The sequence below is a fragment of the Cavia porcellus genome, unplaced genomic scaffold (assembly GCF_034190915.1).
Source record: "Cavia porcellus strain 051 isolate PalLab524CR breed Dunkin Hartley unplaced genomic scaffold, mCavPor4.1 scaffold_7, whole genome shotgun sequence".
NCBI classification, from domain to species: domain Eukaryota; kingdom Metazoa; phylum Chordata; class Mammalia; order Rodentia; family Caviidae; genus Cavia; species Cavia porcellus.
The window spans coordinates 15,710,800-15,736,208 of NW_026947490.1; the positions used below are offsets into that span (position 1 = coordinate 15,710,800).

A 25,409-nucleotide genomic window follows, 5' to 3' on the forward strand; every position below is an offset into this window, starting at 1 on the left:
TTACATTCTTTTTAGAAGTGGTTCTGAACATTTGAGGTTTTTGGAAATCATTTTAGGTATAAACTATAACACATAGTAACTTTGGTGTTTCTGGTCAACTAATTGAGATTAAAGCTGATTCAAGAAAGTATCTCAGTTTCTGGCCAGACGGAAGAGAGGTGAGTCACTAAGACAAAGGGTCAGTAAACTTTCTATAAAAGACTAGATAGTATCTTAGAGGTCACAAAATCTCATAACTGGTCAGCTCACGTGTATTAGTATTTTGAAAATATTTTTCAGCCACAAGATAAATGCTATTGAAAGAACCATTTTGCTTGGTATCTAGTTGATGTTGCCTAGTTCAGTATTGTCATTTTCAGGATGAAAAAATCTGTTCTAATAAATATGTATAAAGGATATTAATGTAATACCTATAAAAATATGAGGTACTTTAACTGTGAAAGAATATTTTTTCTCTTACGAACATAATACCTTTAAGTCCTGATTGTTGTGTATCATATTTCCCCCAGTTTAAGGAACTTTCAAAATAAGTAACTAGAGAACTGAGGAAGTAGCTCAGTAGTAGAGTTCTAACCTTGCATGCAAAGGCCCTGGGTTCAATCTCCAATACCACACACACAAAAAGTAACTAGAAGCTGGGCATGGCAGTGTGTGCCTGAAATCCCAACACTCCACAGGCTGAGGCAAGAGGAACGTTGCAAGTTCGAGACTGGCCTAACTACAAAGCGAGCCCAGGGATGGCCTGAACTGCATAGCAAGACCCTGTCTCAAAGACACACACACACACACACACACACACACACACACACACACACAGTAAATAGAAATTTTTAAGTAAATCATAATACTGTAATTTTTTTTTTTTTTTTGGTACTAGGGATCGAACTCACAACCTTGTGCTCACCAGGTAGGCGCTTACACCACTGAGCTAAATCTCCAGCCCAATACTATCATTTATTAAAAATTAAGTAAAATTCATATATTAACCTGTGTCTTAGACTAATCATTAATGAAATACTTGTCTCAAATTTTTTGTTTATTTTTCTGTTCTTTAGGTTTTAGTTTTTGTTTCTTTGTTTTTTGTCTTTTTCAGATAGGGTCTTACTATATGGTTCAGGCTGGCTTTGGGCTCCCTTTGTAGCCCAGGCCAGTCTCAAACTTGCATTGTTCCTCTTGCCTCATCATCTGAATGCTGGGATTACAGGAATGCGCCACCACGCCCAGCTAGGTTTTAGTTTTTATAGGTTATACTTGCCTGGGTTCATGTTTATTTCCATGAAATCAAATAAGTCTATAACCATATTTTTAATCTCTGGTTATTTGCAAATGAATCTTGCTTTTATTATTTAAAGTGCTTAGTTATTATTTCTTTTTCTTTTTTTTTTTTTTTGGTATGGGGGATTGAACTCATGATCTTGGGCTTGCCAGGCAGGCGCTTAATGCCGCTGAGCTAAATCCCCGGCTTAGTTATTTTTTTAAATTGTTAAATTATTAAATTAAATACTGATAGAAATCATAAAGAAAATATATATATGATTCTCTAATTTATAAAATTATAAAAATCCAGAATAATAGAGACAAATGAAACAATGCACATGGTACTTGGGTTATCACTGCCGTAACTAACAAACTTAAAGCAACCTGCACCCAGTACACCACTGCAGAGATGGTATCCTAGTGGCTGCTTCTGAGTCTCAGTATCAGTCATGTTGGCAGACACAATGAAATTCCTCACAAGCCAAAGAATACTAAATAAACTCATCATGAAGTTGAAATCTTAAAAAAAATTATGTAAACATTTATAGTAAAAGTTCCTTCTGTTTTTTCAAACATGTTCCATACCGATACACTTTATTTTCATAAGTAGTATTTCTGAATACTCTGAACTTTATTTTAATCTCTTTGGCTAAAGGATTTGTAAAAACCAGATTTTGAAATTTACTAATAAGTGAGAAGTTTTTTGTTTTTTAATTTCTGTTATTTCTTTTGGTCAGGGTATTTGTCCTTGGCTACTTTGTAGAATAGGCTTAATGTATGACCTGATTTTGAGAATGTTTTTTGAACATTGACAAATATTATTATCTGTTTTCAAGATCCAAAATAAACAGGTGAGCTCTTTATTATAGCTAGTATGTCAAACCCTAAGGAAATGACTACTTCTGTGAGGTGTCTTCCAGGTATAGACAGCTGGGTTTTGAGTCCATTGCAAGATCCTACGTCTTTAATTTGTTGGGGATGAGAAGTTGCTGTCTGCTTGGCCCAACCCCTGGTTCTTTGGTACTGGCCCACAGTATTTTCTAGGACTCTTAGTCAATCTCATCCTTAGAATACCAGGAAGAACAGCTGGTTAGAACAGTTATATCACTTTGGATAAAGTGGTATAGTCGGCAATAACAATAGTGTCAAATGCAGCCTAGTAAATAATAAACTCAAGTAACGATTAATTTGCCACCTTTAACCATATAAACTAGATTTGTGGTCATATAGCACAATCTAAAGCAAACCAGAAAATTATATGCAGTAAGTCCTCAATATGTCAATTGTATATTCAGGGCAGAAAATTTAAAGAGGGTTAGGGAAAAAAATGGAGAAATAGTAAAAAGATAAAGAGATTAGAAGCAAGGCTGGAAGACACAGAATAACACAAACTTTGAGAAACTGCAAAAGATAGGTACAAAAGATAGGAGGGAAAGGAAGAACAGAACAACCACCACAAACAGGCTAGAAACTATTCACACTCAAAAACGAGATCAAACAATGAAAGAGAAAAAAAAGGAAAAAAGCTCACTTCTTTGTGTCCGGTGTCACTGTTAGACAATCTGTGGAGACAGTTTAGATCTGTTTGATTTATTCCAGCATGCCTGCACCTTTATTTCCACTGAAGTTCAAGCTGGTTTCTGGCTGTAAGGCTGGAAGCAGACCTGTGTAGCCTACAGCTGTCAGTACACTCTGTGGGCTTGAGCTCAGCTAAGAGTCACTAGACAGACCCAGCAATTATTCTGAGTTGTGAGCTCAGTGGGCCCCTCTCCAAGATAGCTCCTGACCAATCACCTTCTCCTGAAGGTCAACAGGGCCAGCAGCACTAACTGCCAGCTATTGTAGGCCTTCATTTCCACTGCTCCATCTCAAGTGGAAGCCTCTGGTTTTCCCAGTGGTCACCATGTCCACAGGTATAAATCGCTCCTCCCAAGTAGTGAGTCCCACCTCAAAAAGAAGGGTCTGCCAGCTATCTCTTCATTTTAGTTTCTCATTACTCGCCTTGTAGGCTGGTACTGGGGGTTGAACTCACAAGCTTGTGTTTGCCAGGCAGGCGTTTGTGCTGCTGAGCTAAACTCCCCTGGCCCTGTAGGCTCCAGTTCTCGCTTCAGATTCTTCCTCGGTCCAGGGAACCCACTTCCCTCCTTGTCTTCCTCATCTTGCTTTATTCCTATATCTGGATGGCAACCTTCAGAGAGGCTTTCTCTACTGCATAACAGCCTGCCATCTTCCTGAAAGTCCAGAGAGCTAAGAGCTCTTTATTATAAATTAGCTGTGGTTTTTGTTGTTGTTGTTGTTTGTTTGTTTTTTAAATACAGAATCTGTATTATCTAGTCTGACCTTGAACTCACTGTGTAGCTCACGCCATCCTTGGTCTTGCAGTCATCCTACCTCAGGTCTCCTGAGTGCTAGGATTGTAAGAATGCTCTATTTTTATTTTTTATGTATTCTAGGATTTTATAGATAAAATTTCATAGGCTGAGAGAAGTTGTTTTCTGTCACTAATATATTGCTGTATCTTGGCTTTCTCCAATTTATATATTTTTGCTTATCTCCTTTTTTTAAAAAAAGATTTCAAATATTTATTGTTGATCCATTGTAATTGCTAGTATTGAAAAGTAACCTGGGCTGGGGATTTAGCTCAGTGGCATAAGCACCTGCCTGGCAAGTGCGAGGTCGTGAGTTCGATCCCCGGTACCAAAAAAAAAAAAAAAAAAAAAAAAGTATCCTGAGACCTCCAATGGGTAAATGTGCTGCAGCTTGTATGCAATCACATGCAATTCCTTATAGTCCCAGCTTGGTCTTCCTTCAGTGTCTTCTCTTGGAATTGTACATGATTTTATTACCAGTCTTCATCCGAGTCCATTAAGGAATGGGGCGGTTCTGCTTTTGCTTCTTGGCCAAGAATTGTTTGATTCTGAAAGGTTTGTGAGAACACATGGTTTGACTTGGAGGCAAGAGCATGCACTCAGTGGTGGACTAGGGCAGAAGAGGGGATCTCTTTTATCCTATCGTACCTAATTTCAGCATTTCTAATGCATTTTGTTTTTCATGCATTTTTTGTGTTAGAGTATAGGTGGGTCTTACTGAATCAGTGATTGCTAAACTTAGGTATTCATCAAAATCATGTTAAATACAGATTGTTGGGACCCCACCTTAAAATTTTCTGATTCAAGGGGCTTGAGAATTTGGTGTATGAGTTTATGCTTATCATAATTCTTTTAATAGTTATAGTTACTCTAATTTTATTTATTGGCATAAACAGTTTGGTTGGCATTGAATCTTTTTGTCGTTGCCTCTTGTGTGCTAGGCAGGGAGTCTACTGTTGAGCTATATTCCTAGCCTGATTCTTTTGTTTCATGTCATGAATTATATTTTTGTATTTTACCTCATCTTTTATTTTTCCTTTTAATTTTTATAGGGTCTTTGATTTTCTTGTTTTGGATGCCTTCTAAAAATTTGGAAACCTTATATTTTCTTTCTTCTCTGGGTTACCTTTTTAACTTTTTAGTCTTCATTCTTGATTTCTTTAGGTCGTATCTATATATTCCTATGTTTAATCAGTGTGTCTTATTTTGTGAAATATCTGTTCTAGTTGTTCTTCCCATTTTAAAAACTAGATTAGTAGGTAGGCATAGTGGACCATGCCTATAATCCCAGTACTCAGGAGAGTGAGGCAGGAAGAATGCTACGAATTTGAGGTCAACCTAGGAGCTTATACTATAAAGATTGTCTCAAAAAGAACAAAACAGAATTAGTTCTTTTTATTATTGAATTTAAAGAGTTGTTTGTATGTGTGTATATTTAGAGATATAAGCCCTTTATCAATTTATCCTGGTTTATCAGCTTATCCTGCTTTGTGATTTGCCTTTTTGTTTTCTTTTTTTTGTTGTTTTGTTTTTTTTGTTTGTTTGGTACCAGGGATCAAACTCATGACCTTGTGCTTGTCAGGCAGATGCTTACACCACTGAGCTAAGTCCCTGGTCCCCTTTTTGTTTTCTTAAGTGTGTAATTGAGGGACATTAATTTTACTTTAGATAGTGTACTTCACTGTTTTTCTTTTATATTAATGGTTTTAGTGTTTTATGTCTATACTTCATTTTGAGTTAATTTGTATGGTATGTAAATGGACACAGGCATATTTTTCTCTAATTATGGAAATTACAGTATTGCTGTGAGATCTTGCAATAATTTATAAGAAAATGAAGATAAAATGTTGAGAGAGAAGGATCAAGATAATGTTGAAAGTCTCTAGCTAGTGGATAGAAAGTAAATGTTTTAGAGAGAGAGCAAGGAAAGGACTCTTCATAGGAGCAGAGTTTAACATCAGTCTGTATCAGGCAAAATAAAATCAGATGAATAAATGAAAACATGACTTGATAGAAGTAACAGTTTTCATACCCAGAAAAGATAAAATAAAATACTAGAGTAAATCATAATTAGAAACAAAAGGATTGGATTTTTTTGAAATATATGTAATGCATATTATATATATTTATTATATATAAATATTTGTATAAATTTGTCCACACATTAATAAAATTTCAAAAGTATGCCTCTAAAATATTCAGCCCTAGTTTCTCAGGCTAAATAAAAAGTATAAATACACATAACTTCCACAGGTATGTATAACTAACTTTCTTTTTGGTACTGGAGTTTAACCTAGATGCTTGCAGATGGGTTTTAGGCAAACACTCTATCACTTATGGTGATAACTAATTTAATAAAATCAGCAATTTAACTTGTATTAGGATGTAGTACATGTATATATATATATATATATTTAGCTCACATGAGACTCAATCATAACTTGATTTAAAAAGCACTATCTCTAGTTGGACAGTTATAGATGAGTTCAAGTGAAAAGACCAAGTCTTTAAGGCTTATACTGTAGGTATAATGAGTAGGATCTTTTAAATGTCAAATAGGATTATAGTTGGTACTCAATGTGTACAGGTTCCAGATCAGTGGATTGAACCCATCTAATACTGAAAATATTTGGGAAAAAAATTGCATCTTTAGTGAACATGTACAGAGTTTTTCTGTTTGTTACTTCTCTTAAACAATACAGTACAGCAACTAAATAGCATTTATTAGAGTGTTAGGTATTATATGTAATCTATAGATGATTTGAAGTATATGAGAGGACATGCATAGGTTGTATGCAGATAGGGCATTCTGTGCAAGGCACTTGAGCATCCATAGGTCTTGCTATCCTCAGGAATACTGGAACCAGTCTCCTGTGGATACCAAAGGAAGACTGTACAGTTATGCTTGCTCTTCTTTCCTCATCCTTAATTCTTACTCCATGTAGACAACCATCTGCAGCTCACTTGATTGTCTGTTGGTATTTATTTGTATATTTTACAAGCTATTTCACCTACTTTTTGATTTACTGATGTTACACATTACCAGACTGTTATGAAAGACATAGTTCAGGAATATTATAACCAGCACCCATACTTCCTATCTTTCTGCAACTTAATATAAGTTCCACTGCTGATTTTATTAAGGTTGTTGTCATCATAAGTGATACAGTGTTTGCTTACTATATATCTGCAAGCATCTAAGTTAAATCCCCAGTACCAAAAAAGAAAGTTAGTTACATACCTGCAGAAGTTACTCATATTTTTGTTTTTTATTTAGCCTGAGAGACGAGGGTTGAATAATTTATTTTAGTAGCATACGTCTGATATTTTATTAATGTATAGAGAAATTTACAGTTATTAATGATGCTGATGATAATGACAAGCTCATTTATTGGATTATTACTATATACCAGGCGGCAAAATATTTACACTTGTTAATTTTTTTAATAATGATTTTTTCATATTCTCTTTTAGAAGAAGGTTGGCCAGTTCATAAGCAGACCAGGAAGCAACATTAAAGACTCACGAGTCACTTTCTCTGAAAATACAGGCTGAGGAAATACTCCGAAAACCTAGGAAACGGGAATTTCCTCTGAACATTTGACTGACAATGCAGTGAGATTCACTGATTTCAGGACTATACTTCAGTGTATGGAACTCAGTTTAAGAGAGTTTGAAACACAATTTATACTTACATATAACTGTGTAAGAAAGACACTTTTAGATAGAGAATGTTGTATTATCCTTTTATGTAATCACTGCATCTCAGAATACTCAATGTAAGAAAAATCTTCTATCATAATTCAACCTCCTTACCATACCTGAGAATTAATATTGAAAGGAAACTATATGACTTAAGTGAATGTTGGAAAGTTGTCATCCTTATCACATCTCAGTAGATACTAGGAGGAACCTAGGAGAAAGTTCCTGTGCATGACAAAAATGTTGGAATGTCTTCAACCTGAATCAGATCTTACTCAGCATGATGAAGTTCATAATGGAAAGCAACTTTATGAATGTAAAGAGTGTAGAGGAACTTTTAACCTGAAGCAAAACTTCATAGAGCATAAGAAAATGCATACTGGAGAGAAATCACATGAATGTACTGAATGTGGTAAAGTGTTCTCTCAGCTCTCATCACTTACTGTACATTTGCGAAATCATACAGGGAAGAAATCGTATGAATGTAATAAATGTGGAAAAGTCTTCAGCCAGAAAGGAAACTTCCTTTCTCATCAGAAATATCATGGTAGAGAAAAACCTTCTGAATATGGGAAAGCTTCTATTCAAATGGCAACCCTTGTCAGGCATCAGAGAAATCATACAGGAAACAAACCATATGCATGTAAGGAATGTGGGAAAGCTTTTAACAGCAAATCATACCTCAGTGAGCATGAAAAAATTCATACCGGAGAGAAACCATTTGAATGTAATCAATGTGGAAGAGCCTTCAGCCAGAAGCAACACCTTGTTAAACATCAAAATATCCATAGTGGAAAGAAACCCTTTAAATGTAATGAATGTGAAAAAGCCTTTAGCCAGAAAGAAAACCTTATTAGCCATCAAAGAATCCATACAGGAGAGAAACCTTATGAATGTAAAGGGTGTGGAAAAGCTTTCATTCAGAAGTCAGGCCTCATTAGACATGAAAGAAGTCACACTGGAGAGAAACCCTATACATGTAAGGAATGTGGTAAAGCATTCAGTGGCAAATCAAATCTTACTGAACATGAGAAAATTCATATTGGAGAGAAACCCTATAAATGTAATGAATGTGGAACAATCTTCAGGCAGAAGCAATATCTCATTAAACATCACAATATTCATACAGGAGAGAAACCCTATGAATGTAATAAATGTGGAAAAGCCTTTTCACGGATCACCTCACTCATTGTACATGTGAGAATCCATACAGGTGATAAACCTTATGAATGTAAAATATGTGGGAAAGCCTTCTGTCAAAGTTCATCTCTTACTGTGCACATGAGAAGCCATACAGGTGAGAAGCCCTATGGTTGTAATGAATGTGGGAAAGCATTTTCTCAGTTCTCAACTCTTGGTCTACATATGAGAATCCATACCGGTGAAAAACCTTATCAATGTAGTGAATGTGGGAAAGCTTTTAGCCAGAAGTCACATTACATTAGACACCAGAGAATTCATACTCATTAAAGTTTTACATATGCCTTGAATTTAGGAAACTCTTCAGATCTTAATACTTAATAATATTCAAGTTTTGTTTTACGTTAGAGAAACATAAATGTGGGAAATTTTCCTACAGCAACTCAAAACTACTAAGTAACTAATAATGAAAGCTTATACCCCTAAAATTTCCACCATGCACATTATTAATAGTACAAGGAGTATTCTCAGTACAGTTAGGATCTAATAATGGACATTAATTAGCATGGTCCTAGAACACCTACCAAATACATTAAGACAATATAAGAGATACAAGGATTTTGAAGTTGACAAATTACTTTGTTTTGCTACATTTGAAATTTGTAAAACTATACTCATCAAAATTAATGTTTTGCAGTTATACAAAAGTAAAATTAGGGTAGACTTGAATCCAGAAATATCTGACTTTATGGGAAATTGGTAATCAGTGAAAGTGATATCTCAGGTTGGTAGCAAAATCATGGATGACAAAAAATGGTTTTAGGGTAATTGATTCTTCATATGGTAAAATACTAGACCTCTGCCATAGTTATACATTAAAATATTTCTTACAAATTTTAAATATGCTGAAGACTGGCATGCAAAAATCAAAACTTAATATAAGAATTCTATAGGGGAATTTTTTTACTCTTGGGGCAGGAGAAAATTTCTAAACTAGACTCCAGAATATTCAGCAATTCCTTTTTTGTTTTTGGTACTGGGAATTGATCCCCATGTCTTTGCAGTAAGCTACATCTCCAACCCAGTGTTTGAGACAGGGTCTCATTAAGTTGCCCAAATGAGGCTTGAATTTATAATTCTGCTTCAGCCTCCCAAATACTGAGATTACAAGCATGCAACACTGGCTTAGCAATTACACTTGGGTCCATCTATTTATATCTGTTTTGATCAAGCAATAGATGGATACACCCCAAAATCTGAAACATCGACAGAGAGTATGTGTAACCAAAATTTTATGGTAACCAAAAATTTGACAGGTGTTTGTGAACTACATGAATAAAAAATGTAATAGTCATACTATAGAATATTCTTTTAGCAGTTAAGTACAAATCAGATCTATATATATTAACAGTAAAGGAGGGGGAAAATCGTGGATTGAAGAAAATTGAGATGATGAATACATTGTAAATGATACCTAAATACAATTTCAATGAAAGCAACATTAACCAACCCATGTACTAATATTTGAAAAATAGTACATAGTTTTTATGTAAAACTACAAAGAATGAACTGAATGGATACACTGTCAGTTCCTAAAAGTGTTACTTCTAACAAGGAGGCATGAGGAAAGGAAAAGTGACCAAGCATGGTAATTTCAGTTTTGAGTCTAAATATTTATTTTCATTAAAAACAAAGATTCCAGTTGAATGCACAAAATGTTAGTTAATTTTGGGTTTTGTTAATGTACATAATGTTCATTCTTTTGTTCCTGATATTTTCTTAAAATGATAGAGGCGTCGGGAAGGTGTACATGACATACGCATTACAATTGTCTCCCTTATCTGCAGGGAATACATCCTCAGTGGATGTCTGAAACCCTAGATAATACTTAATCCTATACATGTTAAGTGTGTGTATCTCACTATTGGGAATTGAACCTAGGGCTTCACACTGAGCTACATTCTCAGCCCTTTTCATTTTTTATTTTATGTTGCTTTGAACTTAAGATCTTTCTGCTTCAGCTTTTTCAGTACCTGGGGTTACAGACATCTACCACCATGCCCAGCTTCTCTGTTTTTCCTATACATACATACACTTGTAATAAAGTTTACTTTGTAAATTAAGCACTTTAGACAGTAAATTATCATAGAGTTAATAGCAATCTCATCATATTATTTTATTTCCTATTATGGTGAACTTTTTATCTTTTGTTTTTTGTTTGTTTTAGACAAGGTCTCACTATGTAGTGCAGGCTGGCTTTGAATTCACTTATGTAGTCCTGGGCTGAGCTTCAACTCAGTGATCCTCCTGCCTCAGCTTTCCAAGTGTTGGGACTGCAGGCGTGCACCTCCACACCTGGCTGGACTTTTACCTTTTAATTAAGGGAAATTTAACCCTTCACTTTGGCATACCTGCTTTGCCAGTATCACTATTCTTAATGCTTTGGGCTATTAAATAAAATAAGGAATGCTGTGTAGTTTTCTGACCTCTGATTGGACCCAGACTCATAGAGTTTGGAAAAGGTTTTCTCTGATTCCACTTCTTTTTTCTTCTACTATGGATTTAGTCCATTTGCACAGAACATGTGTTTTCCAGTGCTCTCAGGCATGCCACAAGATAGGTGATTCTGTCCTTGGGTATGAATAGGATAGATGTAATATAGTTACTATGACTGACTGGAGTAGGAAAAGTCAGAAAGCTCACTAGGCTTCCATGTTGACCACTGGCCTCCAGCTTGTCTTAATCTATAATAAAAATGGCGTTTGAGCTTCATTTTGTCTTTAATTCTTTGTCATACATCTCAGTTGGGTAATCATCAGTGGGTGAAAGCAGGGTAATATATATTCAGCCTCTTTAGGAACCACAGTACATGTTGTGTAACACAAAACGTCTTGGACTCCTTCGTCATTTCTTCTGTATGGTAACTTCCATAAATTTCTTTCTCTGGACAAGGAAAATCTAGACTTACAACATGCTTTAGAAGAATGAATGAAAAATCATCTTCCCCATTTTCTAAACCAAATACTTGACTCAAAAAGGTGCAAACCATGGTAGAAATCCGTGTGAGGTACTAGAGGGAGAAAAGGAAGAATTGTAATTGCTGTACGAGGAGTGAGAGTGATACACAGGTACTTCCTGCTATGTTCAGGCTACCACTCCTCAATTGTGACATCCACGTTTAGGGCTGGGAATTTAGCTCAGTGGCATGAGTGCCTGCCTGGCAAGCGTGAGGTTGTGAGTTCAATCCCTGATACAAAAAAAAAGGTCTCAGTTGATATCAATGAAAATGTGAACTTCATTCTGGACCTCCTGTGTTTCTGTAATTTAAATTTCCAGAACTTCTCACGCCTCAAGTTAGAAAATCCAATTAATTGCTTCAGTTATGTATATCTTTGCCTACATTTTCATTCACTGTTGTTATTCCTAAAACTTACATTGGCTGTAGAAATTCTAAAAACATAGTTAACCCTATTTTCTAAGGCCCCATAAATATTAGACAACACTGCGTTGTGTGAATATGCACCCCTTGTTGGGAAAGGTATGTGTGCACTCAACCCCCTACTTGGTATATGTGTATGGATGCTGGGCCTGTAACATTTCCTTACCAAGATCTAAAAAGCCCACATAGCCTGTGCTGGATGTATTTCCTTGTGTGAGAATGCCGCCTTCTACTGACAGCCCAGTATACACATCTTTGTTCTGGTGAGGTGTTTGTCACCTAGCCCTTGGTCAGCCCCCCTGCTACATCTGCATTTAAGAAAGGATAAAGAGTCCTTCTGTGGCAGAAGAGGAGAGTTTGTCAGTGGCCCTGAGTCAGACAGTAGTGGTATCTTCCCCTACCCCTGTCGTAAGAGAACTGAGGCACATTATCAAAACTGCTATTTTTGTTTCTTCTCTAAAGCATTGTTCCATCAATGACTGGCTAAATGGAGCATTGTTTCCCTTGGCAACCTCAGTACCAAGAGGCAGAAGTGTTTATAGTCCTCTGGGATTGATGAGCTGGTGCAGTGTTCAGCAGTCCCTTAGGATTGATAATTGTACATCATATTCTGCTTAACACTGCTAAGATGGATTATCTAGCTCATTATTTCTTTGTACCTCAGGTTTAATTTTTTTTTTTTTTTTGTCTTTTCCTTTTTATCGGTACTGGGGATCGAAATCACGACTGCCTGCTTGCAAGGCAGGCGCTTATGCCGCTGAGCTAAATCCCCAGCCCCCTGTACCTCAGATTTAACTGGATTGTATTTCTTGTGGGTAGAAAAATGACTGATGGTAAGTAGCAATGTAATGAGTTGTTTCTCACCTTAATATAACTTAATTTACAAGAGTATCAGTCTTCAGTTCACTTCAGTACCACTTTCTTAGGGAATAATTTGATTCTCCTTTCCTTCCAGCCCCTGATCTAATCTAGGTTTTGTCCCTTATTATTTACTTTTCCTAGGTACCTCATGTTTGTGAAATTAATGCTCTTTTCCATGAGCTTGAGCAACTCTTGGCATAGTGCAAAAGAGCTTGAGGTGGGAAATAGGGAGGGTCACTCCAGAAAGATTGATAAAGAAGTTACTGAGTTGTAGTTTAGGAAAAAAAGACTTAACTCTCAAGTATTTCCCCAATACTCGTGGCTATTTCTTCCTCAGGATGTTTTGTTTCAGGCCTGTTATTTTGGTAAGTCTGGCATTTAGACTGAAGATGGACTTCATAGAGATCTTGGCTGATTGCTTCCTGTCTTGAGAGCTGAAAATACGATTCAGCAGAGTTAAGAGGACAATGATGACAGACAACCTGGGAAAGGAGGGCAATGGAACAGAGGGTTCCACATGTAAATTCCAGTTCTGGGGAGGAGTGGGAGCAAAATGACAGACTGAAGCTAGAAAAGTTCCAAGCAATACTGAAAAGAGGCGACTCGATTTTTTTTTTCTTTTTTTGCTTTTAAACTGTGATAACATAAAATTTACTATTTTAAGAGTACAAAAGAATTAGGTAAGTATTAGGTAAATTCACAATATTATGAGTCACCACTGTTCCTTTCCATAACCTTATTTTATTCTATTTATTTTTTAAAGATCTTTGGCTAAGTTGTTAAGTTGCCCAGGCTAGGTTTAAACTTGTGATTCTCTGAACTCAGTCTTCCAGAGTGCTGGGATTGCATGCCTGGACCACTATGCTCAGGTGTGATTTACTATATCCTATCCTATAGAACTTTTTCTACCTACTATGATGCTAGGTAGGTAGCAGTGTCATTTTACCATCCTGAACAGGGACACTCTTGTGCGCATTAAGCAGTTCCATTCCCACCTCCAGCCTCTGATGTACTCTTTTTTTTGTCTTAGAAATTGCTAATTCTAGGTAATTCATGATAGTGAAATCATACAGTACTTCCTCTTCTATGTGTGGTTTAATGTAAACTTTCATTTAATGTTTCCAAGGTTTATCCATGTTGCAGCATGTATTAAAACTTTATTTCTTTTAAAGGTAGAATAATATTCCATTTTACATGAGGTCGTCAAAATATAATCTTTAAAATTTAAAAAAAATTATTAAAGTGAAAGACAAATGCCTTGAATCACCTGCAGAGTACTCCCTACCACTTTGAAAACTATTATCCCACCATTCTTGCTACTTTCTGGAGCAGTTCTGGAGATCCTCTTTTGTCAATGTGTTTATGAGGTGAGATAAAAAGTACAGTGAATGCAGCTCAGCTGCTGAGTGCCATCTAATAAAAAGGCATACATACCTACATAGATATATACATACATACCCCTATATCCGTATTTTTGTTTTCTGTAATAATTTTATGTATTTTTTATTTTAAAGGGAATAAAACAACAGTGAGATGAAACAATGACAGGAGAGTAGGAAATCCACCATTATTACTATATTGCATACGGTTATCCTCTAAATAGTTGCTCAGACTATTGGCCCTGGGCTTGCAAAGTCAGTCAAACAATACAAATGTCACATTACTATCCAGCTTCCATTACTGTCGTCACAATCTGTGCCATGCCTGGTTGCTTATGGGTGGTGAGGGGGGAGGAGGTGTCTTCCTTGCTGGTTCTCCCCAGCGAGGCAGGGCCACAGCTGACACATAGTGAAGCTGCATGGCTTTCTTGTTGCTTCTCTCTGGCCAACAGGACGTCCACTGGCACACAGGGCGGGGGGCCGCTAGTAGCATATTTATTAATTTTTTATTAATACATATTTGCAATACCTAATGTTTACATCCCCTTGTGTGCAACTCGTATATGTACAGAAGACATCTTGATTTCTATTTCCTCCCCTTCCCTCTTGGGCTGATGGCACACACTTGTAATCCCAGCATTTGGGAGTCTGTGGCATGAGTATCATTGTGATTTCAAGACCAGCCTGAGCTACAAAGTGAGCTCAAGTCCAGCCTGAACTGCATAATGAGACCCTATCTCAAAAAGACAAAAACAAAAAAACTCTTCCCTCTCTTCCTCCATCCTTTGTTCCTCATCTGAGAAATATCTCCCGGCTTCCATTATCTTTTATTTTGATTTTATTTATACGTTGTTTCTCATATGAAAGAAACAATGCAATATTTAAGCTTATGTGTCTAATTTATGTCACTTAACATTAATGATCTCAAGGTGTGTCCATTTTTCTACAGATGACTGGTTTATCTTCAAGGCAGAGTAGTACTTCATTGTATCTGCCACATTTCCTTTATCAATTCATGTGTTGATGGACATATAGACTGCTTCCAAGATTTAGCTATTATGAATTATGCTGCTGTAAACATGAGTGTGCATAGATCATTATAATATGATGTCTCTAAATGTTTGGGGAAGCTACCTAGAAGGGGAATAAGTGGATCAAATGGAATTTCTATTTTTCATTTTTTTTTAATTGGTACCAGGGATTGAACTCACGACTGCTTGCTTGCAAGGCAGGCGCTTATACCGCTGAGCTAAATCCCCAGCCCTATTTTTAATTTTCTGCAGACTTTCCATATTGATTTCCATAGTCTAGGTACTAGTTTACTTTCCCCCTAATCATTTAGAAGGGTTCTTCTTTCTCCACAGACTCACTGGCATTTATTATTGGATTTCTTGATGTTGGCCTTTCTTTCTGGGGTAAGATGGAATCTCAGTGTTGTTTTAATTTGGAGTTCTCTAACAATCAGATTTCTTCATGTATTTATTGATCATTTGTACACTTCTTTTGTGAAATGTCTATTCATTTCATTTGTCCATGTTTTGAGTGTCTTACATTGCGGGTGGGGTCTTTTTTATTTGTTTCTCTTTTTTTTTTTTTTTTTTTGGTACCGAGGATTGAACTCACAACCTTACACTTGCCAGGCAGGCACTTAGGCCACTGAGCTAAATCTCTGTCCCTTGTTTCTCATTCTTTTAAGTCCTTTTTTAATTTTAAAGAGAACAAAACTCCACAAAACAGCACAAAATCAAAACACAGCAGTGAAGGTAGTACAAAACTTCAAAACAGGATAATAGGAAATCAACAATGGTTATCATAATATATCTTGCTATCTTCACAGTAGTTGTCCAAACCATCAGACATAACATCAAACAATACAAAACAATACAACCAATTAAACCATGACATTGAATAAAATAAGAGGAACAAAACAAACAGAACAAGACTGCACATTGTTATACTCAAAATAGATGTTCAAGTTACCAGATGCAGGCATAAAACAAAACAGTAAAATGGAACAAAACATTGGATTTTAAAACCAATACAGGAGGAAATCCCCCACAGTTAACACAATACACACTGCCATCCTCCATATAGATGCCCTGACAACCAGCCCCAGGCCTGCAGAGCCAACCAAACAATACCAGCATGGAATTATCATTCCCTTTCCCTAGCTTGCTAACATCTCACTGAGTCTTGCAAATCCGCCGCGGTGGGGGCGGGGCGGGGGGCGTGGCCGGCAATGGTGCTGGTGGGGCGAACTCTACTGGCTCTTCAGCTTCCGCACTGACTGGCTCACTGGAAGATGTAGTTTCTCTTCTGGCTGGAGTTTTTTCCGATCAACATGGCAACACTTACTTCACAGGAAGGTCTAGGTTATTTTTTTCCCACTCACTCGGTTATTTTGCTGTACAGAAGCTTTTTGATTTGATAACATTTGTTGATTCTTCATACGACTTCCTGTGCAACTGAGGACTTTTTCTGTACAGCAGGACTTTTCAGAAAGTCCTGGTCTAAACTTACAATTTAAAGCGTTTTACATATTTTATCTTCTAGTAGGTTAAGTGTTTCTATTTTAACAGTTCTTCGATCTATTTTGATTTGTATATAGTGAGAGATTTGGGTCTGGATTCAGTTATCGGCATGTACATAACCAGTTTTCCCAACCATTTATTAGAGAGACTATCTTTTCTCTAGTGTATGTTTTAGCCCTTTTGTCAAAGCCTTTTATCAAAGATAGCTGAATGTGTTGTTTTTGTTTGTATCTTTGTTTCAATTATTCTCCTATTTTTGTGCCAGTACGTGATATTTTTAATCATTATAACTTTGTTTTATAATTTCAAGTCCAGGATTGTGGTGTCGTTTTCTTTGGTCTGCTTTTGCTATTCTGGGTCTCTTCTTCTTCCATGAATTTTAAGATTCTTTTCTACAGTTCTGTGAAGAATGCTGTTGATATTTTGATTGTGATTGCATTAAATATCTATAATATATATGTTTTTTGTCTTTTTGAGACAGGGTCTCATGCTGTTCAGGCTGGCCTTGAGCTCACTTTGTAGCTCAGCCTGGTTTTGAACTCACAATGATAATCCTATTTCAGCCTCAAGTGCTGGGATTACAGCTTTTGTACCACCAGGCCCAACTTTATCAATTTTGGCAGCATGGCCATTTTGACTACATTGGTTTTGCCTATCCAGGAACAAGGTCTATCTTTCCATTTTCTGATGTTCTTGATTTTGTTTTTCAGCATAGAGTAGTTTTTGTTGTAGATGTCTTTCACTTCTGTAGGTAATTTCCTAATGTGCTAATGTGAAGGATGCTTTTTCCCTAATTTCTTTCTCCGGAGTTCATTGTCGGTATACAGGAATTCCATTGATTTTTGTGTGTTGATTTTGTATCCTGCTAGATTACTGAATTTGGTTATTAATTCTAAGTCTTTTGGTAGCTTTTTTGGAGTCTTTTATGTAGCAGATCATGTCATCTGCAATAATGACAAATTGACTTCTTTCTTTCCTACGCATATGTATTTATTTCCTCAAATTTATTTATTAAGTTAGTTATTTTTGTTGCCTAATTGCTTTTGCTAATGTTTCCAGGATCATGTTGAACAGGAATGGTGATAGTAGGCATCCTGATCTTGTTCCTGATTTTAGAGAGAAAGCTCTTAGTCCCCCCTGCCCCATTTAATATGATTTTGCCACTAGGTTTGTCATAAATGGCTTTAGTCAGATTGAGATAAGATCTTTATTCACTGTTTTTATCATGAAAGGATGTTGGATTTTGTCAAAGGCTCTTCTTACAGCTACTGATCATGTGATTATTTTTCTTGCTTCTGTTTATGTGATATATAACATTTATTGCTTTGTATATGTTGAACCATCCTTGCATCCCTGGGATGAAGCCTCCTTGGTCATGACCTCCTTGGTCATGATCTTTTTGATGATTTCGTGCATTCTGTTTGCCAGTACCTTGCGGAGAAGTTCAGCATCTATATTCATTGAAGATATTGCCCTATAGTTCTCTCTGTCTCTGTCTCTCTGAGGTTTTTTTTGTTTTTTTTTTTTTTTTGTCTTTTGGAGACGGGGTCTCACTATGCAGTTTAGGCTGGCCTTGAGCTCGCTTTGTAGCCCAGGCTGGTCTTGAACTTGCAACCATCCTCCTGTCTCAGGCTCCTGAGTGCTGGGATTACAGGTGTGTGCCACCAGGCCTGGCTATAGTTCTCTTTTTTGGTTGAATCCTTGTCTAGTTTTGGAATCAGAGTAATGAAAGCTTCCAGATGTGACTTTGAGACTACTCCTTCCCTTTCAATTTCATTAAAGAACCTGAGGAACTTTGGTGTTGGATCTTCATTTTTGTAGAGTTGAGCAGTGAATCCAGTCAAGCCAGGAATTTTCTTAGTTGCTAAATTTTTAAGTAATGCTTCAGTTTCATTGCCTGTTATGGGATTATTATGTATTTTTTTTTAAAGCCAGTCAAATTTAGCAGTGGGGGGGGTAGTATACCAACTTTAGTGACACTAATGTTAATAAGTTCTGATAACCCACTGCCATGGGACCAGCTAGGGATTATTAAGTATTTTACAATCTTCTTGGCTCAGTTTTGGTAATTCATATGTATTAGAACTCTATTTCTTCTGTGTAGTCCAGTTTATCAGTGTACAGGTTTACAAAGTAATTGTTAATATTTTTGATTTTGGCACTGTCTGTTTTCATTTCTAATTGCATTGATTTTGGTCTTCTTGATCTCTCTTTTTTTTTTTTGTCTTTTTCCTTTTTTTAAATCGGTACCAGTGATCGAACTCACGACTGCCTGCTTGCAAGGCAGGCGCTTATGCTGCTGAGCTAAATCCCCAGTCCTCTCTCTGTTTCTTTTTGGTTAATTTGCCTAAGGGTTTGCTTGTTTTTTCTAAGAACCTTTTGATTTACTATTTGTTGTTATTTTTTTGGGGGGGGGGATTTAGCTCAGCGGCATAGCGCCTGCCTTGCAAGCAGGAAGTCGTGAGTTCGATCCCCGGTACCAATAAAAAGCAAAAAGACAAAAAAAAAATCATCTTTGTACTAACTTTAGGGTTGGATTGTTCATGTTTTTCTAGGACCTTGAGGTATATTATTAGATTATTTATTTTAGCTCACTCTTTTTGTGACATAGGCATTTACAGCTTTGAACTACCCTCTTAGGATTGCTTCCATTGTGTGAAAGGCAGGCTTATAGAACCGTTATGGTATATCCTCATCTACCTTATTAACCAGAGCTGGTAATGTCAGTTTCTGACTCTTCAAATGACCATGAAATGTAAACATTTTGATTCATCCGGTTCAGGGCATTGAGGCTGCCACAACAGCACAAAGACACTCACAAAAAAGGACTTCCAGAACTGCTTCAGAAAGTGGCAAGAACAATGTGGTGTGTATATCCCATAATTTATCTACTTATCTCTTGATGGACAGTTAGGTTTCTGTCTTTGGACAGTTGTGTATAATGGTCCTGTAAGTTACTTTTCTTATTTTGGGTATATACACCCTGAAAGGAAACTAGTGGATCATTTAGTAATCCCATGTTTAACATTTTGTCAAACTTCCAGATTGTTCTGTAACTTGCAAAGCCAACAATGCACAAGATTATAATTTCTCCCCATCGCCACCAAATTTATTTCCAATTTTTTAGTAATAGGCATCCTACTAGGTATAAAGTAGTTTTTTGTCGTTGTTTTGTTTTTTGGTTTTGCTTTGTTTTGGAGACAGGGTTTATGTTATGTAGCTCAGGCTAGCTTTGAACTCTAGCCCAGAGGTCTTGAATTTGAGGTGATTCTCCTGCCTCAGCCTCCTGAGTGCAGTGATTACAGGTGTGTACCTCAATGCCAGCTTCATTCAGGTTTTGATTTGCATTTTCCTAATGAAGGTTTAATGGTGTGGAACATCTTTTCATGTGCTAAAAGCTCGGGCCAACCACCTGCTAGCCCTAGAGGCATTTACCATTAGGTTTGGCTCCCCGCCCTTATTTATTTTATTTGTTATCTTGAGATAGCGTCTCTACCAGTTGCGCTAGTTGGGCGCAATTTTGTGATCCTCTTGCCTCAGAGTCCCACTGTGCTAAGATTACAGATCTACGCCAACATACCTGGCTGTATTTATTTAAAACATCAATTACACATACGCACAAAATAGTGAATGCGGTTTTCTTCAGTACGTGGCGCACCGCTAACACGTAAGTCCGTTGCCCCTGGATTGTTCTTGCCTCCTACGAGACCCGCTTCACCGTTCCCTTATTCTGGCTGGCACCCATTATTGACACAAAAGTAGTTCAGATTACAACGAGTCTTCTTGACAATTTTGGAATCTCTCTGTTTGCCTCGCTGAACTTGTTAAAACATTCAACGATTCCTCTCCTTCAGTATTCCCAGTCACTTGGCATTTCCTCCCCACCTCTTCAAGCCTCCCTGACCAGCTTTGGATTTCACCATCTCAGTTCCTACAAGCGTTTTGCACTAAAGAACACTAAACCCACTAATCCCCAAAGCCCGAAACTGCGCATCTGCCGCCACATTTCTTGGGTCCACTAGCATCCTCGGAAATCTCGGGGTATGCCTAGCAAAAGTTTATCTCTGAGAGAATGAAGATCACTTTTTAAATAATACGGCACCCACGTTCCCCGATCCGAACTACATTTCCCAGAAGGCTCAGCGGCGCTTATTACCTTCTCATGCAAATATGACCACTTACAGAGGCTGTACGGCTTCTACGGATAGCAAGGACGGTTCGGAAAGTAAATGCATCTGCAACGCGCTGATGTGACCTTCTTTGGAAACCACGACTGGAAACTGAACTTGGGCTCTGTGAAGCCTTCAGGGTGTTTCAGTGTGGGGTGAAATCATGTCCACCTGGCTGTAACTGATAACTGATAAGACTTCTGTTAATCGGGAGCCATTTTGTCCTCTCCTTTGTACGTTTCTGACTACATTTCCCAGAAAACTATTCGGCCTCTCGCGGCAATGTAGCGTTAGAGTCACGTGCTGGCGGGACCCTTTGGGTTGCACCGGCAACTGCTCCAGTGTTCCACTGGACTGCTTTAGGGAACCTTGGGAGGCCTTGGTGAGTAGCCTGAGGGTAGGGCGGGGCTGGAGCGGAGGTTTGGCTTTGTGCAAAGGAGGAGTCAAGATTATAATAGAGTAGTTGAACAGGCTGTTCCTATGATTGGTGTTTGTTTCTAATTTTAATACCGATGCACATACGGTGTTGGTGTATGTTTATGTGTGTGAATGAGTGTGAGAGAGCGAGGTTAGGACCACGTGCAGCATTGTGTACCTCTGTGGAGAGCTTTTGACGGGGTGTTACTATGTAGTTTGTCTCTGTAGTTGTGCATAATTCTGTAAGGTTGGACTGCATGTAAGAGTGCAGGTGGTAATACTTGTGTGTGAATAAGTGGTTTGTGATCATGACCTTGACCATTTGCACGTGTGTGGTAACTATGGTAACTATGACACTACCTTTGTGACTGTGAGGACCCCATTGTTAAACATGAGGTTGTGCTTAGGTGACCTTTTGAGGTCTTAGGTGTGTGGCCCTGTTGGTTCTAGTGTGGATTTCCTGTAGCTGAATAGGGTGAATATCCTCTGTTGTAGTGTGTGTGAAATTTTATCACGTATGTATACCTTTTTACGCACAATATAGTACTGTAGTTTTCCCTTTCTAGAACTTCGTTAGAGAGTTGTCTTGCTGTCCTTTGCCTTTTATTATATGTACAACTATGTTTGTGAGATTCATTTATGTTAGGTATAAGAGCGGTTCATTCCAGTTCCTTGATATGTTGTATTCTAAATTTTCAGTGTACTGCACTTCATCCCCTATAGTAACGATGGAAACTTGAATTTTTATAGTTTAAAATTTTATTTGCTATGTTGTATTCTGCATTTTTAATATACTGCATTTATTCATCCCCTCTAGTAATTACAGACATTTGAATTAGTTTTAAAGATTTTGTAAACTATGCTGCTTAGAACTTTCTTTTACATAAGGTGCCCATGCATGAGTTTATCAGCGGAATTGTCGGAGTATATGATACTTTCCACTTTATTAAATAGTACAAAATATATACCAAAGTAGATGAGCAAATTTACACTTGCATGGTAGTATTCGAAAATCTTGTTGCTGTGCATCCCGACCAAAACATTGCGACTGTAGCATATACAAGTAAGTAATACAGTGCACAAATCTTAAGTATGCAAGTTGTAATAGTCTCATAAAGGACTTTGCTAGGATTCTAGATGGTTCCCCTAGGCTCTGCCCTCAGTCATCTTTTCCACAATCACTATTCATCATTCTTATTAGCTTTAAACATTTTTGAACTTCATCTACACCTGTATATGGGATAATATTCTTCCTTCTTTTGTTCCTTACTATTTTTATGAAATTCGTCCATGCTGTTCATTGTAATTACTGTAGTAATTACATCTAGAGATATATCACAATATATTAGTTGATTATATGTTAATGGATATTTGAGTTTTCTTCAAATCATTCTATTTCAAAGAAACAAAACAAAATTTCAAAATACAACAGAGTGATTAGTTTCTAATTTGAGACTATTGCAAATTATGTTGCTGCCATGAACATTCTAACATATTTATGGTAAATATATGAAATCTTTTCTCTAAGATAAATACTTAGAACAAATACATTATAAGGTAGGTACATATTTAATAGATACACCCATTTCTCATGTGGTTACTCCAGTATACACTCCAGCCAGCAATGTGTCAGAGTTCCAGTTGCACTACATTCTATCCATTATTTTATATTGTAATTTCTTAACTATTTTGTTGGTGGTACAGTGGATTTTTATACTTTTAATTTGAATTTCTTGATGTATAATTTATTTAGCACCTTTTCATGTATTTATTGGCCATTTGGCGATCTTTTTTTTTTTTACTGGTACCAGGGATCTAACTCACGACCACAGGCTTGCAACCAGGTGCTTATGCAGCTGAGCTAATCCCCAGCCCCCTAGTTTTCTCTTTATTAATCTTTCCGGTTTTAAAAATTCTATTTTCATATGGTAAACATAGTATAAAGATTCATAGTTGTTCAGGTGCCTGAGAACAGTTGTGAAAGACAGGAAATTTACACTGATAAAAACTAATCTACATTCCTTAATTCGAATTTTACTAGTTTGTATTTTTCTCTGCCAAAAGCCAATATGTGTAGTCTCATATTAGTTTGTCTTGTCTCACTAGTTTCCCCTTATCAGAGACCGTTTTTTAGTCTTCATGGTTCATCTTCTTTTGATAGTATATATATATATTTTTGTCTTTTTCGTTTTTATCGGTACCAGGGATCAAACTCAAGACTGCCTGCTTGCAAGGCAGGCGCTTATGCTGCTGAGCTAAATCCCCAGCCCCATCTTGATTCTTTTGAATAACACGGACGATTTATTTTATAGAATGTCTTTCAGTCTAGGCTTGTCTCATGTTTCCTTATGGTTAAATTTAGACTGTGGATCACAGAAATGGTATACTCTTCTTACTGTGTCATATAAGAGATATGATATCATTGTATCTCATTGTTGGGGATGTTAACCTTTATGAGTTGATAAAGTTGGATTCTGCCAGATTTCTCCTGTAAAAAATTACTGTTTCCCTTTTTACATGCTATCTTCTAAGGAGATTTAAGATGTACAAAAATCCTGTTTAACAAATGATGATTTCTCTTTCTGTTGTTCTACATTTATTTATTTAAATTCTAGAATAAAGCTTTCTTGTCTTACCCATAGGTACATTTAACATTTATGGACTTGTGGATATTTTATTACATGAATTTTAATCCATTATTATCATCATTCATTTTGTTGTTCACATTTGAATGTTAAGTTGGCTCCTGTGTCCTCTTAGTATGCATTCTGCTCCTGCTGCTGGTGCTGTTAGTTTCTTAATTTTTTTTTTGTTGTTATTTTAAAATTTTTGGCACCATGAGATACTCCAAGGTCATCTTGTGTTTTATCTCCTCCAGCTCTGGAATCAACAGTTTCTTCAAGGAGCTCCAGTTTCTTGTATTGGATAATGAATTTATAAAGTAAGATCTGAGAACTCTTGTCTGTCCATTGCTATTAGGTTACCACTACCCAAGTTCTGATCAGTAGAGAGAACTAAAAATACATAAATGTTTCTCTATCTGTTTATATATTTTTTAAACTACCAGTTTATATTCATACCTTCAATTCCAATTCCAAACCACAGATTTTTGTAAAGAACTTTTGCAAAGAACTATCTGACGTTTTCTCTTATTTGTAAGCTAATAAAGTAGCTTGATATGCCATCACTGATAAAAGATACTAGACTTCTGGCTCAATATTATTTTGTTTCATTTTATGGGTTTCAATTAGGTTAAAACAAGACTTATTAATACTCTAAGTCTTCTCAAACTAGGCAAGATAATCATTTCTTTGTCAGGACTTGGGACCAGACTGTACAGCCTAAATTTATTGAAAATTGGTTTGATCAGTGTTAACTCCAAATTTACAATGTGTAAATCTGAGTAGTTTTATTTTTAGGGATTAATCAGAATTCATATACTATACAGGTAAAATGATACATGCACTGGGATATTTATTGCAATTTTGTTAGAGTGGAAGATAGAAAACAACTCAAAGGATCATTGGATATAGATTGGCTCAGTATATTAAGGTATATCCATTTCATGGAGTACATTGTAGTTATTAAGATAATTATGTGTCAACCGGGTGTGGTGACACATACTTGTAATCCCAGCATTTAATAGGCTGAGGCAGGAGGATTGTTGTGAGTTCAAGACCAGCCTGAGCTATGAAGTGAGCTCAAGGCCAGCCTGAACTGGATAGCTAGACCTTGTCTCAAAAAGACCCAAAAAAAAAAAAAAAATTGTGCATCATTACAGTATATATTCAGATTTATTCTAAGATACACTAAATAAAAATAGCAGTTCTATAGTAGTGTATATAATAGGCTATAATTAGGATGTATGATCAAAACTATGATGTTTATATCTTTCTATGTATGTATATTTGTATACAAACACGCATTCTCCAAGCCATGTTCATCCTACTGAAACCCAGGCAGTTCCAAATCAAAGCTTGACTGCATAGAATTGAAGATGAAAAAAAAAAAGAATTGAAGATGAAAGATTTGCCCATTCTTCTCTTTGATGCCAAGTGTTTATGATGCCCCTAAGTGTTTATGTGGGTTGAATGCAAAGGAAGTGATCACTGCAGGAACTGTGAGGCAAGAGGAATCTGATGTAT

General features: G+C 36.6%; 1 protein-coding gene and 1 pseudogene across 8 annotated transcripts in view; one reads left to right on the forward strand and one right to left on the reverse strand.

Annotated features, from left to right (window-relative positions):
* The window catches only part of LOC100728877 (zinc finger protein 82 homolog), a 97,831-nt gene that overhangs the window by 29,689 nt on the left and 42,733 nt on the right, over positions 1–25,409 (forward strand). For 6 of the 8 annotated variants that reach the window (XM_063252159.1, XM_063252158.1, XM_063252156.1 and 3 more), the window contains one exon: positions 7,101–11,240. In XM_063252159.1, coding sequence (XP_063108229.1) covers positions 7,560–8,798 — 1,239 coding nt within the window. In that variant the 5' untranslated portion in view covers positions 7,101–7,559 and the 3' untranslated portion in view covers positions 8,799–11,240. Of the gene's footprint in view, positions 1–7,100; positions 21,230–24,142; positions 24,206–25,409 lie in introns of those variants that run through there. The other 2 variants (XM_063252160.1, XM_063252153.1) reach the window with 2 other exon arrangements.
* LOC134476665 (large ribosomal subunit protein eL39-like) lies at positions 807–5,537 on the reverse strand (annotated as a pseudogene).